Source organism: Nicotiana sylvestris, chromosome 8 (assembly GCF_000393655.2).
Source record: "Nicotiana sylvestris chromosome 8, ASM39365v2, whole genome shotgun sequence".
NCBI lineage: Eukaryota > Viridiplantae > Streptophyta > Magnoliopsida > Solanales > Solanaceae > Nicotiana > Nicotiana sylvestris.
This window is the reverse complement of record NC_091064.1, coordinates 102,334,540-102,350,170: the sequence shown is the minus strand read 5'-3', so window position 1 is coordinate 102,350,170 and position 15,631 is coordinate 102,334,540. Positions and strand designations below refer to the sequence as shown.

At 40.7% G+C, this 15,631-nt stretch overlaps 2 protein-coding genes across 2 annotated transcripts; both read right to left on the bottom strand.

The window, feature by feature from the left end:
* Positions 1 to 7,478: 7,478 nt before the first annotated feature.
* LOC138875467 (uncharacterized) lies at positions 7,479 to 8,282 on the bottom strand. Its single transcript, XM_070154296.1, has 2 exons — positions 8,093 to 8,282; positions 7,479 to 7,924 (listed from the first exon to the last, which is right to left on the bottom strand). Exons 1-2 carry the CDS (start codon positions 8,280 to 8,282, stop codon positions 7,479 to 7,481), a joined length of 636 nt encoding a protein of 211 aa, XP_070010397.1.
* Positions 8,283 to 8,939: 657 nt separating this feature from the next.
* On the bottom strand, positions 8,940 to 9,404 carry LOC138875466 (uncharacterized). Its single transcript, XM_070154295.1, has one exon. The coding sequence runs from the start codon at positions 9,402 to 9,404 to the stop codon at positions 8,940 to 8,942; it is 465 nt and encodes a 154-aa protein (XP_070010396.1).
* Positions 9,405 to 15,631: the final 6,227 nt, after the last annotated feature.

Sequence of the window (15,631 nt, the reverse complement as noted above, 5' to 3'; positions counted from 1 at the left end):
AGAGTCGCCACCTAACGGGTTATGGTGCGTTAGGGCAGCTAGAGTGATTAACTCTTGGATTGGTTTGTATTACCAGAGATTAGGGTAAGGGTTCGAAATGACCTTGAGGGGAAGGTGTTTGGCACCCTCGGGGTCCACAACTGTGGATCCCGGCCGAACTTATATTGTTCGAATTAGTCTATTAACAAATAAATAGTTTGAATCAAATAATTTGCAAGTAAAGCATGACGGACGTTGTATGACACAAATAACAAGGCAAAGATTTTGAACAAGTTGTATAAAACAAAGTTTAAACAAAAGGAATTTTGGAAAAGGGGGAGTCCTAGGTTGGTTAGCCTATAGGATCACCCCACACAATGTCTGGTAAACACTCCTCAATGAGGGGCTACACGTGATATTAGTGCGTGTCGCGCCCCCTTTTTTCCCTCCGTGGAGAGAGATGTCCGGGTTTCGACATTCATGGGGGGTAATTACTCATTTCCTTTTGGGAATTTGGGTTTTTGAGTGAGTTGCCACCTAACGGGTTATGGTGCATTAGGGCACCTAGAGCGATTAACTCTTGGATTGGTTTGCATTAACAGATATTAGGGTAAGAGATCGAAATGACCTCGAGAGGAAGGTGTTAGGCAGCCCTCGGGGTCCACAACTGTGGGACCTGACCGAACTTATATTTACGAATTAGTCCATTAACAGATAAATAGTTGAATCAAATAGGTTGCAAGTAAAGCACGTTGTATAACTCAAATAATAAGATAATGATTTTGAACAAGTTGTATAAAACAAAGTTTTAAACAAAAAGGAATTTTGGGAAAAGGAGAAGTCCTAGGATGGTTAGCTTATAGGATCACCCCACACAATGTCTGGTAAACACTCCTCAATGAGGGGCTACACATGACATTAGCGCGTAGTCATCATATCCCATATCTACCCTCCCCCCCCCCTTCGTGGCTATTAAAGCGAGTGTTGGTCAGCGATCTTTATTGCGTGTTGTTACCCGTCCTTTCTTAATTGTCCTGGAGGGATTTAGGACCTCTACCTATAGGTGGTTCTAGACAGACCCCTAAGGTTTAAAGTAGAAAATACTAAGGCGAAAGGAAAGAACAATTAGGACCTTAGCACATAAGGCAGGAAAAAGCAATTAAAGGCTCAAGTTTACCTCCATAAACAATGCACATAAGCAGCACGACTCAAACACAAATAAGGGCTTTTTGTTACACAGTATCCTAAGACATGATGTCTAAGTGAATATCAAGACACAGAAGATAGACAGTTTATTTTATAAACTCAGAAGTAATGGCCCTATCAGTTTGCCTACTGATTTATTAAGCCTGTTAAGTCAGAACAACATTAAGTGACAGAAATAGTTTCAGAATTGCAAGATTTTGAAAATGCTCTATAGGCTTACCTATATGCGGAATACTGATAACTACGTTTTACATAGTAAAACAAGGAAGGTTTTTAAAACAGACTCATGAATCCTTATAGGCATGCTATCTAGTGATAGATTAAAGCTATTTTTAAGATTTCATCTCAAGGAAAACAAACCACTAAATAAACTAGTTTTGAAATGAACTAATCGTGGACTGGATTGATTTATTCAAACAAAACTGGTTTAAATCTATAGGCAGAATTTCTGGTGTTGTTCTCGATAGGCATGGTATCTAATTGTGTTTAAAAACTAATGTTAGAAACTGGTAGGCAAGGTAACAAATGAAAGCACATATAATATCTGTTATAACAGAAGTTTGGTTGGATCATATCTTATAGGCATGGTATCTACTTGTGAAATTCATTTTAAGATATACAAACATGATTTCTATTACCCGAACCACTTGAGACCTATAAGCATGATTTCTAACATGGTAAGGCAAACATAACAAGATAAAGGTCCTATAGGCATGGTTTCTACTGATAAGGTTGATTTTAACACCTATAAATATGATTTCTTTTATTGGAACCCCTTAAAACATATAAGCATGATTTCTAACATGGTAAGGCAAATGTAGCAAAAATGTAAAGTCCTATAGGCATGGTTTCTACCGTATTACCCAACAAATATGTAACTACCCAATCTTTTCACTAGTTACCCCAATATTCGTTTACAAATTATTACAGACCATCTGAATGAATTACATAAATAGATAAAAAGGAAAAAGAAGAAGCTATTCTGTAGGGAGCCTGAAGCAGGCCCAAGTGATTTCCCAAAAATCTCTAATGGCCTCAAATGCCAATTTCATAGACAATATCATTGTCTAGGTGCATCAAAGTTCCCTAAGGATCTCAAGGATCCCGGGCAGTGCTTACACCTAGACTTGGCAACCAAATTGAATAAGTGCAGTGTAGAAGGGCCAGCCTCAGTGTGCCGGAGTTCAGAGGGTTCTCAAGAGGATCCCAAGGCAGTACCCACACTAGAGGGGGCAGAACCTAGTGACTTAGGAGTAGGGTGATAGTGTTTGACATAGTTTGAAAGGTTTCAGTAGGAAAACAATATTAAAAGGAGGTTTGTTTGAAATGGTTTTGTAAAACACATGGGGAGTTATTGAATAATACAATTTTAAAAAAAGTGTAAGTGATCAACAATCAACCAAACCAAATACAGAACTAGAAGAAGTTCATCATCACTTCAATACATGAAGTCACACAGGTGCACACATCCTTTTAGGGGGTAATGGGGATTTGGGGTAAGCATATGGCACATAGTAAACATAGATACACATAGGTATAGAACCAGAGGGGCCCTTAAAAGGGGGTCAAGGCTTTTTAAAGTATAGCATGAACTGTAGAGTTAATACCGAATCAAGAGGCTTAGGATAGCCAATTACTTTACACAGGAAGGGGGCATGCTAGGGGTAAGGGAAACATAGACACATTAAGACATACTAGAAGGGGATCCTAAGGGGTATATATCATGCAGTACAGAAGAAAATAAAGTAGACATGCTAATTGTAGGTTGAACAAAAAAACCATAGGTAAAAGCATATTAGAAACATGACAAATTGAAATAATAGGAGAAGCATATTGTTTTTGGGACTTGAATTAAAATTGGAACATACCAGTAAAGGGGGTAGTAAATACAAAGTGAAAGAGAACCTGTAGTCAGCCTTGGCTTGCAGCCGACTGACTTTAGACAGTAGTAAGTGACACAAAAGAGAGTAGAAAGCTTTTTAGTATGAAATAGAGAGTTTTTGAACCAATGTTCGTGTGTTTGTGTTAATGAGAGAGTGTGTATATATAGTTGTTCGAAATTAGATAAAAATAAGGCAAGAATCATTGTAGCATAGTAATTATGGTTCCAATTACTAATCAGAATCAAATCAATGCAAGTACTCCTTTAATTAAGGGTAATCAACCAATGGTAATAGGCAGAAATGATTAAGGAAAGAAATCAAGTAGAGCATAAGGTACAAAATAGACAATTAGGGGTAAGTACATAAGTGTTCAATTAAGGAAATAACCAATGAAGAATCAGTAAAATACTCGGTTAACCCAATAAGGTAAGAAAACAAAATAAAGTTGCAGAATATGGAAATAATCAAAAATCAGCATATAGTAAATCATTGAATCAAGGATTCGAAATTACTGATTTAAGGAGAGTAACATGGGTTCCCATGAATAAGCAACAAACAAGTTAAAACAGGAGAATCAAAAGTCTAAAGGGAAGTTTTTCAAATCAAGCCAAGAAACAAGGAGCTCAGAGTTAATCAAAGAGAGAGTCATGAGTCAATGTTTCAGCATATAATTAGAGTGAGGTAGGAGTAACCAAACATAGCAAGCAAAGAGTCAAGTCTTGACCAGTCAAGATGAACACAAGCATATAGAGCTGATGTAGGTTAGGCATAACAAACTCAGTAGAAAATATTCGAAGCGAGGTAGTCACAAAAACTCAAACAAGAACAGGCCAGTCAAAAAGTTAAACGAGGAAACCTAGAAAAATTAGTGCTTTCAACATAGGCGATTTGAAGAGATAGTAAACTCACAGAATTATCCGAAATATGCAAGAAATAGAAGTTTAAATATAAAAAATCAGTTTAAGTAAAGTTTTTAGAAGAAGTTCCGAAAACCCTAGAAGAAGACGAAAAGCACTTGGAATCAACGATTCTCGTAAAAGAGTTCCAAGGACAATGTAAAACATTAAAGAAACAAACTCAAATTGTTATAAATCTGTACAGATCAAAGAGAAATAGGAAGAAATTAGGGTTTCAGAAGAAATCCATATAGAGATGAAAGAACCTGTCTAGAATCCCAAGGATCGTAAAAATACAGCATAATTTTGCTCGAAATCACACTGAAGTAGCCAAGAAAAGACAAGTGACGAACCCTAGATACAAGTCGGCATGGCCCTGGGCCCTTGAAGACCTTAGAGAAGGCAAGCATGGCACTAGAGGAGCCATTGGAGGCTTAGGAGTTTATGGGAGATCACCGGAGAAGAGAGGTCGGCGGTTAAAGGGGCTAGGTTTAGGTTTAGTTATCGAGAGAGAAGAGGAGATGAGAGAATACAAAGGCGGCGGGTTTGGGAGAATGAGATAGGGTTAGGGTCGTTTAGGATTAAAAAAGGAAGGAGTTAATACGGGCCATTGATCTCTCAGATCAACGACCATGATTGAATTAGTTCTGGGTCGGGCAGGCAGGTTTAGGGTTTGGGTCGGGTAATTTAATACGAAATTGGGTTGGGATTGGTTTAAAATTAAGGCTAAAATTGGAATGTAATCTGGCTATATTTTAAATAACCAATTTATCCCTATATAATTTATAATAAATAATAAATAATTTATACAAAATAATTCATGTACTAAAATGATTTATAATATATTTTCAATATTTTTAAAATATAGAAGGTCGATTTTATGCATATAAATGTAATTATACATTAACAAGGCTAATATTGCAATTATATACAATTTAGCTTTAAAAATGTAAAATGCAATTATAAAAATGCATAAAAACTTTTAAATATATTTTGGCATAAATATAGAAATTAAATGACTAAATCACCATAAAAATAATTTGAGAGATAATTATTGGGGATTTTATGAGTAAAAGGGAAGGAAATAAATCAATTTAAAATCTTTAAAATTATGGGAAAATTATAACAACTTTGTGCATCTTATATATGCATATATATGCTATTTTGAAGGTATTTATGCATATAAAAAATATAGGGAATAATTAGGTATCAACAACTGCCCCTTTTTACCTAGAAAGGATGAAAGAGTTTTCGGGTAAAAAAATGATGGGCAATTTTGACCGGGCGGGATGTTTTGAAGGACAGAGGCCAGACTCCAATCTTCAAGTTGCCTACATATCTGTGGTTTTACAGGAATCAGTCCATGTGTAGTTCTGGATTCATCTGCGGAATATGCCGATGAAATTACTGCAAGAACGGACACACGATGCGGAAGCGACTACGGTAAGCGGTTATGGTGAGCGGTTAATGCTCGGATAGTTGGAGGAACTGGAGTGAGATCACTCATGCTAGGATAGCGGTGGCCTGCTGGTTACCCGCAGATAAAAGATGCTACAAACATGTATTTGCGAAAAATTAAACATGATGCAAATTCCCTTTGGACCAAAAAGGTTGTCTTTGGAAAGTTAAAGATGACGTCCTCAGACCATGATGTCCTGGGCCATGATTGTTCGGTGAGGGATTTGCAGGCCATGAAATGTTGTTCTCGGGCCATGAAGATGGTGCCTCTGAATAATGATATGCAAGTTTGAGAGATCCTCAGGCCATGGCATGCTGTCTTCCGGCTATGAGGATGCTGCCTTTGGATAGGTTGGCGATACTTCATCCTATAATATGCAATAGTCATGATGTTATCAAGACAATGCTAAGTCTTGTGAAATGGAGGGCACAACTTAGCCCGATTGGAAAGCGAATAAGGAGTGCTTAGAAATAAAGCAATATTCGTGCAAAGAGGGATATTGCTTAGTCCCATGCAAATAGGGAGGTAGGGCTTAGCCTTAATACATGTATTAAGTCATGGATTAGACTCATACAAATGTGAAGGTAGGGATTAGCCTCATGCAAATGGGGAGGAAAGGATTAGCCTCATGTAGTCAAGGATTAGACTCATGCAAATAGGGAGTTAGGGATTAGACTCATGCAAATAGGAAGGCAGGGATTAGCCTCACGGAGTCAAGGATTTGACTTATGCAAATGGGTAGGCAAGGATTAGCCTCATGGAGCCAAGGATTAGAATCATGCAAGTATGGAGGCAAGAATTAGCCTCACAGAGTCAAGGATTAGACTCATGCAAGTATGGAGGCAAGGATTAGCCTCATGCAACTGGGGAGGCAAGGATTAGCTTCTTGCAAGTAGGGAGGTAGGGATTAGCCTCATGGAGTCAAGGATTAGACTCATGCAAGTATGAAGGCAAGGATTAGCCTAATGAAGTCAAGGATTAGACTCATGCAAATGGAAGGCAAGGATTAGCCTCATGGAGTCAAGGATTAGACTCATGCAGATGGGGAGGCAAGGATTAGCCTCATGGAGTCAAGGTTTAGACTCATGCAAGTATGGAGGCAAGGATTAGCCTCATGAAAATGGGGAGGCAAGGATTAGCCTCATGCAAGTAGGGAGGCAGGGATTAGCCTCATGGAGCCAAGGATTAGACTTATGAAAATGGGGAGGCAAGGATTATCCTTATGCAAATGTGGAGGCAGAGATTAGTCTCATGCAGGTGTAGAGTCAGGGATTAGACTCATGCAAGTATGGAGGCAAGGATTAGCCTCATGCAGAGAGCAAGTAGCAAATAAGAGTAGTATATGTCTTAGCTGGAAATATATTAGGTGTCTAATGGCCTGATTGATAGTGAATTATCTTTATGTATACATGTTTTGCGGATGCTATCGTTACGTCGAATGTGACTGGGTTCAAAGAAATTGTAAGTTTTGTGGGGGGAATGGTTGGTTCGTGCTCCTGTCGGTTGGCTTTGCTTGCTCCGTTATGAAAGCCTTTCAAGTTCCCCTGGGTGACACCTGACCATTATGGAAATATAATTTTTGAAAATATGCAATTATTGATAAAAAAATAGAGTTGTTTTTGAAACGTACTGATATATCAAATAATTTTTGATGAACTAGTGACTGTAACACATCTCGAAGGCATTGCAGCTCTCTCATATTGGAATTTTGAGCGTCCTCCTCAAAATTCTGCCCCAGTTTGTTAGATGATCTTTGACCGTTTGTGGATAATGGATCTTGTTAGATATTTTTCGGAATTTTGAGAATCCTTCTCAAAATTCTGCCCCAGTTTCTTAACTGATTACTGACTTTCTGGCATGTGATAGCGTTGGCTAGACTTGCTCTAGAATTTTGAGGACCCTCATAAACATTCTGCCCCAGTTTCTGATCTTGGGGGGGGGATGTAAATTTTATTATGATTTGACCGAACCCATAAGGCTACCTATGTACCCCCTCTTAAACGGGAATCAGGTCAAATGTAGTTCAATTACATCAAGTGAGGAAATGTAAAACATCTAAGCATAGTATCTCTTGACTGCGTCTAAATTGATCGGTTTTGGCCAGACTTCTTCGTCCATTTCTGCAAGTATGAGTGCTCCTCGTATTAGTACCCTATGAACCATGTAAGGACCTTGCCAATTGGGGGAGAATTTCCCTTTGGGTTCATCTTGATGTGTGAAGATCTTCTTCAGCACCAATTGACCTGGTGCAAATTGCCTTGGTTTGACCCTTTTGTTGAAAGCTCTAGACATTCTATTTGGGTAAAGTTGCCCATGACATACTGCATTCATCCTTTTTCCATTGATAAGGGCCAATTGTTCATAACGACTCTTTATCCACTCTGCATCACCGAGTTCAGGTTCCTGTATGATTCTTAAAGAATGAATCTCCACCTCGGTTGGGATGACAACCTCGTACCATAAACCAACATGTAGAGAGATTCCCCGGTTGATGTGCGAACCTGGTGTGGTACCCCAATAGAGCAAAGGGTAACTTCTCGTGCCATTGTTTGTGGTTCTCTACATTTTCCTTAGTATCTTATTGATGTTTTTGTTGGCCTCTTCTACGGCTCCATTCATCTGGGGTCTGTAGGCTGTGGAATTCTTGTGCTTGATTTTGAAAGTTTCACACATAGCCTTCATCAGATCACTGTTGAGATTAGCGGCATTATCAGTATTAATGGACTCAGGAACCCCGAATCGGCAAATAATACGATCCTTGACAAAATCTGCGACGACTTTCTTTGTCACAGCTCTGTAAGATGCAACCTCTACCCATTTTGTGAAGTAATCAATGGCTACCAGAATGAACATGTCCATTCCCCAAGCGGCAAATGGCCAAGGTGAGCTTGTTGCATTGAGCTTGTTCGGCGGCACTTTTATCATATCTGCATGCACTTGACATTGAAAGCATTTGCGGACATATTGGATGCAATCTATCTCCATGGTTATCCAAAAATAACCAGCTCTGAGTATCTTCTTTGCCAAGATGAAACCATTCATGTGTGGGCCACAGGTCCCGACATGTACATCCTCAAATAGCTTAGAAGCTTCCTTTGCGCCAACACATCTTAGCAAACCCAAATTATGAGTTCTTATATACAAGTTTCCTCCACTATGGAAGAAGTGGTTTGACAATCTCCAGAGTGTGCGTTTCTAGGTGTGATTTGCATGCTCTAGGTATTCTCCTTTCGATAAGTACTCCTTGATGTCATGGAGCCAAGGCTTTCTATCCGTTTCTTCTTCAACATGAGCACAATATGCCGGATGATTATGGATCTTCACCGGAATAGAATCGATATAATTCTTATCCGGATGTTGTATCATAGATGACAAGGTGGCCAATGCATCGACAAACTAATTCTGAATTCTGGGCACATGTCAGAATTCTATCTTCGTGAACCTCTTTCTTAATTCATGCACATGGTGCAGATATGGCAATATCTTGGAATTCTTAGTGGCCCATTCTCCTTGTACCTAGTGCACAAGCAAATCTGAATAATTGATCACCAGCAGCTCCTGAATGTTCATATTGTCTGCCATGTTGAGCCCTAGTATGCAGGCTTCATATTCTGTGGTGTTGATGGTGCAAGGAAATTTGAGTTTGGCTGATACCGGATAATGTTGACCCGCTTCTGATACCAAGAATGCTCCAATGCCCACTCCTTTGAAATTTGCGGCTCCATCAAAGAACATCCTCCAGCCATCGTATGCTTCGTTAAAGTCTTCTCCTACGAACGACACTTCTTCATTAGGAAAATATGTTTTCAAAGGCTCGTATGTTCCTCCTACTGAATTTTTAGCAAGATGATCTGTCAATGCTTGTCGTTTGATCTCTTTTTTAATTATATAGATGGTATCGAACTCACTTAGTAGTATTTGCCACTTAGCCAACTTCCCGGTCGGCATGGGTTTCTGAAATATGTACTTTAGAGGATCCATCCTGGATATAAGGTATGTAGTGTAGGCACGGAAGTAATGCCTCAATTTCTGAGCTGTCCAGGTCCAAGCACAACAAGTGCATTCAAGTAGAGAGTATCGTGCTTCGTAAGGTGTGAACTTCTTCCTTAAGTAGTAAATGGCTTGCTCCTTTCTTCACATCTCGTCATGTTGTCCCAAAACACATACGAAGGCCCCATCCATTATCGATAGATAAAGTAGCAAAGGTCGTCCCAGCTTTGGTGGCACCAGCACTGGTGGTGTGGATAAGTACTCCTTGATTTTGTCAAAGGCTTTCTGACAATCCTCGGTCCAGCTTGTTTCAGCATCTTTCCTCAGCATCTTGAAGATGGGTTCACATATGACTGTGGGTTGTGCTATGAAGCGACTGATATAGTTCAGGCGTCCAAGGAAGCTCATCACATCCTTTTTGCTCTTAGGTGGTGGCAACTCTTTAATATCTTTGACTTTGGACGGATCCAGCTCGATCCCTCGACGACTGACAATGAAACCCAGTAACTTTCCTGCGGGAACCCCAAATGCACCCTTTGCAGGTTTCAATTCAAAATTGTACCTCCTTAGCCTGTTGAAGTACTTCCTCAAGTCTACTATGTGATCTGCGGACCTCTTGGATTTTATAATGATATTGTCCACATACACCTCTATTTCTGTGTTGATCATGTCAAGGAAGATAGTTGTCGTGGCTCTCATGTAACTGGCCCCAGCATTCTTCAGATCGAAGGGCATCATCTTGTAACAGTATACACACTACGGTGTGATGAAAGTTGTCTTCTCTTCATCCTCTTCATCCATCCAAATATGGTGATAACTCGCAAAGCAATCTACAAAGGATTGGAGTTCATGCTTGGCACAATTATTGATAAAGATGTGTATATTTGGCAGTGGGAAGTCATCCTTGGGACTTGCTCTGTTTAAATCCCGGTAGTCAACACATACTCTGACCTTCCCGTCCTTTTTCGAAACTGGCACAATGTTAGCTAACCAGGTTGGATATTCAACCACCCTAAGAACTTTGGCTTTGATCTGCTTAGTAACTTCCTCCTTGATTTTCAGGCTCATATCTGGTTTGAACTTTCTGAGTTACTGTTTTACTGGCGGACACATAGGATTAGTAGGCAACTTGTGAGCCACTATGGAAGTACTTAAATCGGTCATGTCATCATATGACCAGGCGAAAATGTCCTCATACTCTTTTAGGAAATGAATGTACTCTTCCTTCTCTATTGATGATAAGTGAATGCTGATGCAGGTCTCCTTGATGGTCTCGGCGTCTCCCAAATTTACTGCTTCAGTCTCGTCCAGATTAGACTTAGGCTTATTCTCAAAATTTTCAATCTCTTTGACAATTTCCTCAGGTATCTCATCTTCTTCCTCTGAATCACTATTCTCATGTTGTGTTGCCTCATTACATGTCACAGTCACTCGTTCATAAGAAAAAGTAATAATAACATCGTAGAAGGGAAAAGTATAAAAATAATAATGAATAATGATAAAGGACAAATGCATTTGATTAAAACTGAGAAAATTGTTCAGACAAAGCTTGGCCGATGGATCGAGAATTTATTTCGAAACAAGTAAATCTTAAAAAAAAATTACTGGAAACCTTAAATGCTTAGAACGACTATAGAAGTAAATTCTGCCAAGCTACCCAGGGACTCGGCAGGCTCAGGATGGTGTGGCGGTCCAGTCTCTAAGAACGGTTCCATTCTTCACGGTCTGAATAGTGAGTCCTTCTTCCTCCTCCTCCTCAATTATGGCACTACAGTCCATGTCTTCACCCTCCAAGAATAGACTATTTAACCCAGCTAGTGCGTCCTCTTCCACAGTCCCCCATATTGTGTCAGCCTGGTGAAAAGCTTGTTCCAACATTGCACTGGTTGCTCAAGAGGGTAATACGGTCCGTTCCATGGAGGCGACCAATCATTGTACTCTTGCCATGTATACTGGTATCCGAGCCTAATGGTGGTACCATGATTTTTTAGCTATATTGTTTTTGTGATGCCTTGGAGGTTCTTTCCCAACGAACATGCTAGTATGCTTTCTATTTTGTTACTCCACCATTTATCCTTCTAGACGGAATTGACACATTCGATGTGATAATAGGCTTCCCCTCCTAGCCTTGTTTTATGTCCAATGGCTGGTATGGTTTGACTAGTGTAAATGGGGTTACTTTCATCTCCGTGAATGATTACCTCCTGGCGATTCCATTCAAATTTCACGGCTTGATGTAATGTGGAATGCACGGCTCTAGCAACATGGATCCATGGTCGGCCCAACACAAGATTATATGAGGCTGGTATGTCAAGCACTTGGAATTCAACGTCTAACCAAGTTGGCCCCATCTGCAAGCAAAGGTTGATTTCCCCAATCGTGGCCCTCTGGGACACATTGAAAGCCTTCACATTCATACTTCCTACCTGTATCTCGTGGAAACCTTTGTCCAACCTCTTCTGAGTGTCCAATAGACATATATTTAGGCTCGAACCTCCATCAACCAGGACCTTGGAAATGAACTTGTCTTCAAATTGCACTATGATATGCAATGCTCGATTGTGATTCAAACCCTTGGGCGGTAGCTCATCTTCGTGGAAGATAATCTTATGGCTCTCTAGCACTTGCCCAACCATGTTGGCCATTTCTCCACCAGTGATGTTATTGGGTACATAAGACTCGCTAGTACTTTCATCAAAGTGTTCTTGTGTGCCTCTGAATTCTACAATAGTGACAGGATATATATCTGAGCAGGGACTTTGTTCAGATGGTCAACAATAGAATAATCCTTTGCCTATACTTTCCTCCACAGGTCATCTGGTCCGGTATCAATGATAGGATGCCTAGTGGTGGCTTCCTTACTTGAACCTCTCAGGTGTTCAGGTGTATAGACTCTTCCGGTTCTAGTCATTCCTTATGCAGCATCAGACTCCCGTACCTTGGCCTTCCCTTTTTGCCGAGCCTCGGCAACATAATCCTAAGGTATTGCTTTTGAGTTGAATGGTGGGTGTGGTTGATACTATCACAGTAAAAGGTGTGACTATTTCTACTTCAAATGGAATAGAGGTGGCTGAGGGCGGAGCCACTTCCACCTCAAATGGAACTGATGCAGTTACATCAACCTCGATTGGGGACTGAGTTTGTACCACAATAAGAGTAAGTGTGACTGTAAATTTAAACTCATCGCCTTCTCGAATAAGCCCAATCGACCCCTCAGGGTCCCATTCTTCATTTGTCTCTATCACATGTACACCATCACCTCTGTTATCAGGGAGGGGATTGTTTCGGACATTAGGTGCGACTTCCTTTGCTTGTATGACCTTGTTGTCAATTAGCGTCTGGATCTTATCCTTCAATGTTCGAGACTCAACAGCGGTGTGCCCTTTCATACCGGAATGGTACACACAAGTTTTGTCGGATTGAACCATTGGGATGGATTTTCTAATGCCACAGTGGGAACAGGAGTGACGTAACCTGCAGCTTTTAACCTTTCATATAGTTGGTCGATGGGCTCAACAATGGCAGTGTATTCTCTGGGCAGCTTGCGGTCAAAGTTGGGTCTTGGTCTTGGATAATTTTGGTGAGCTGGTGGTGATTGGAAGTGGGATAGTTGGGAGTTATCGGTGTTATGGACAGTGGCGGGTTGGGAATATCTGGGAGATGAAGGTTGATATGTAGGCGGTGATGCTTGGTATGTGGGTGGAGGTGTTTGATATGTGGGTGAAGGTGTTTGGCAGGTGGGTGAAGGTGTTTGATATGTGAGTGGAGATTTTGGGCCCTAGGCCACCATTACTATCCTAACATCTCTCTTCTTTGATAAGCCACCTGATTGTAGTGCCTTATTCGTGGATTGAAAGTCCTCGAAGTTTGTTACCATCCCACTTTTGATTTCTTCTTCGATTCTTTCTCCAAGTTTGATGATGTTAGAGAATTTGTGATTTTCAATAACCATCAACCTTTCATAGTACTGAGGATCCTGTGCTCTGACAAAGAACTTCTTCATTTGTTCTTCGTCCAAAGAGGGCCTGACCTTGGCCGCTTCTAACCTCCAACGAGTAGCGTATTCTCGAAAATTCTCAGTAGGTTTCTTCTTAAGATGCTGAATGTAGAAGACATCTGGTGCATTCTCTGTGTTGAACCTGAACCGGTCCATGAAATCCGACGCCATGCTTACCCAATTGGACCATTTCTTAGTATTTTGGATGATATACCAAGACAAAGCATCCCCAGTAAGACTCATTATAAAGAGCCTCATCTGGATCTTTTCTTCTTTCCTGACCCCGACAAGCTTGTCACAATAGGTCCTTTGATGAACCCTGGGATCACCTGTACCATCGAACATTTCGAACTTGTGAGGTTTGTACCCATCTGGCAGTTCAACATCCGACTGTATGCATAGATCTTCATATTTCTAGCCCTCTATTCCTCTGTCACCTTTAACACCTTGAACTCGGATTGTTAACTTCTTGAGTTCTTTAGCCATGTTTTTAATGAGCATGTCCTTCTCAGAGGATTCCGGTGCATAGGAAATTAGTTGGGTAGAATGAGGTATAGTTTCCAAATATAGGGTTGCTTTGGTGGGTTCCAGGATCTTGGGTATAGTGATGGGCATTGGTGGAGTTTTGGGGATCGGGAATGAGTGGTAGTGTGTTTTAGGGAGTGTGGTAAGTGGTGGTTGGTGGGTATTTAATTGGTTGATGATGATGTTGCGGTGGAGTTGGTATTAGCAACAGATTGATATTTTGGGGTAAAGTTGCGTATTGATTTTGTGCGGTAGGATTTTGTGGCTGTTGATTTTGTGTGTTCTGAGGAGGTGTCAGGTTCTTTGTGTTTTGTTGGTGGATATCGGGGACATTGAGGGTGAGTGAAAATTTTCCATGTTGCGAACCTGCTCAAGTTCTCCTTGCAATTCCAGTATCTTTTGTTCCAGTCTCAAAACCAGATCATTCGAGGCCGGAGTACTATGTCTATCTAAAGTCTTTGCGTTCTTAATATTCTCCTTTCGGATACCACTTAAGTCGTCGGATTTTGCTTTTCCTCTACCTTTTGTGGTGCATGGAGAAGGAGGAGGTGGATGGCCTCTAGATCTGGTGTGATACGCTGATGAGGCCAGTATGAGTGAACCAACCTAAGGGGATGGGAATAACAATAAAAATAAGCAAAAACAAAAGGTAACAAGTTAGTGAGGATCCTGAAATGTTTGCAGTATTTAAACACATTGCAGAAATATAAATTTGTATCCTATTTTGGGAACCTCGTTGTGCCCGAGGTAGGCCTAGCGACAAATAAACTTGGAAAAATTTTAATGCCAATAAATGCTTCATTTCATAATATAAAATAGATGAATCCCAAAACGACACTAAGATAATAATAAAATAAGTCGCTACTGGCACTTGGCCTTATTAAATTTTAGGGAAAAAAGCAAATAAATCTAGCCTATTTGGTCCCAGAAGGACCTTCCCAAGATTTGATCTTCCGGACTCCATCATATAGGCCCCCTAGCTCGCGCAGCCCTAGCAGCAAGTAGGCTCTGGCCAGATGTCCTCCTTCAGCTCCTTCAGCGTTATGGCAATTTTCAATCCTTTTTATGACTTTGCCTTCTAGCTCCACTATTCCTCGCTCTAGATATTCTAGTTTCCTGTTGGAAGTGACTGCCATTTTGTTCCATTCCTTAATCAATCTCACATTACTCTCATGTATTTCCAGGTGCTCATTCTCCGAGTCATGGACCCTCTTGCGCAGCCTATTGTATTTGACTTGAGCGTCAGCTTCCTCGTCTATGATTCTGTTCGCTCGACCGGCCCCTGGTGTCACCATCCCTTTCTGATTATCCTCTAACCATGCTGGGTAGAGAGGCTCGCACCCTGCATGATACCTTTCTGGCTCAAGGTATTCTTCTCCACAATGATTTTGCAGTGCCACATATGCTGAGCTTGGCACTTGTAAGGGACATCGTTGTCTTGAAAGTCTGCCCTAAAATGACTCATCTAGACAACCCTTGGTACCACCTGTTTTCTGCTTACTTGCCTCATAACTCGCATAGGGACATATGGGTATATCCCTCTCAACCCAATTAGCACCAAGTGCAGAGCATCCCTGGATCTAATAATAAATTCATCTGTTGGGAACCATTCAAACATCCACTGCACCTGTTCCTCAGTCAGATTGTTGAAGAACTCTACCCATTCTTTGGCGTTTTCTGGCTGAGCAAATCTGTC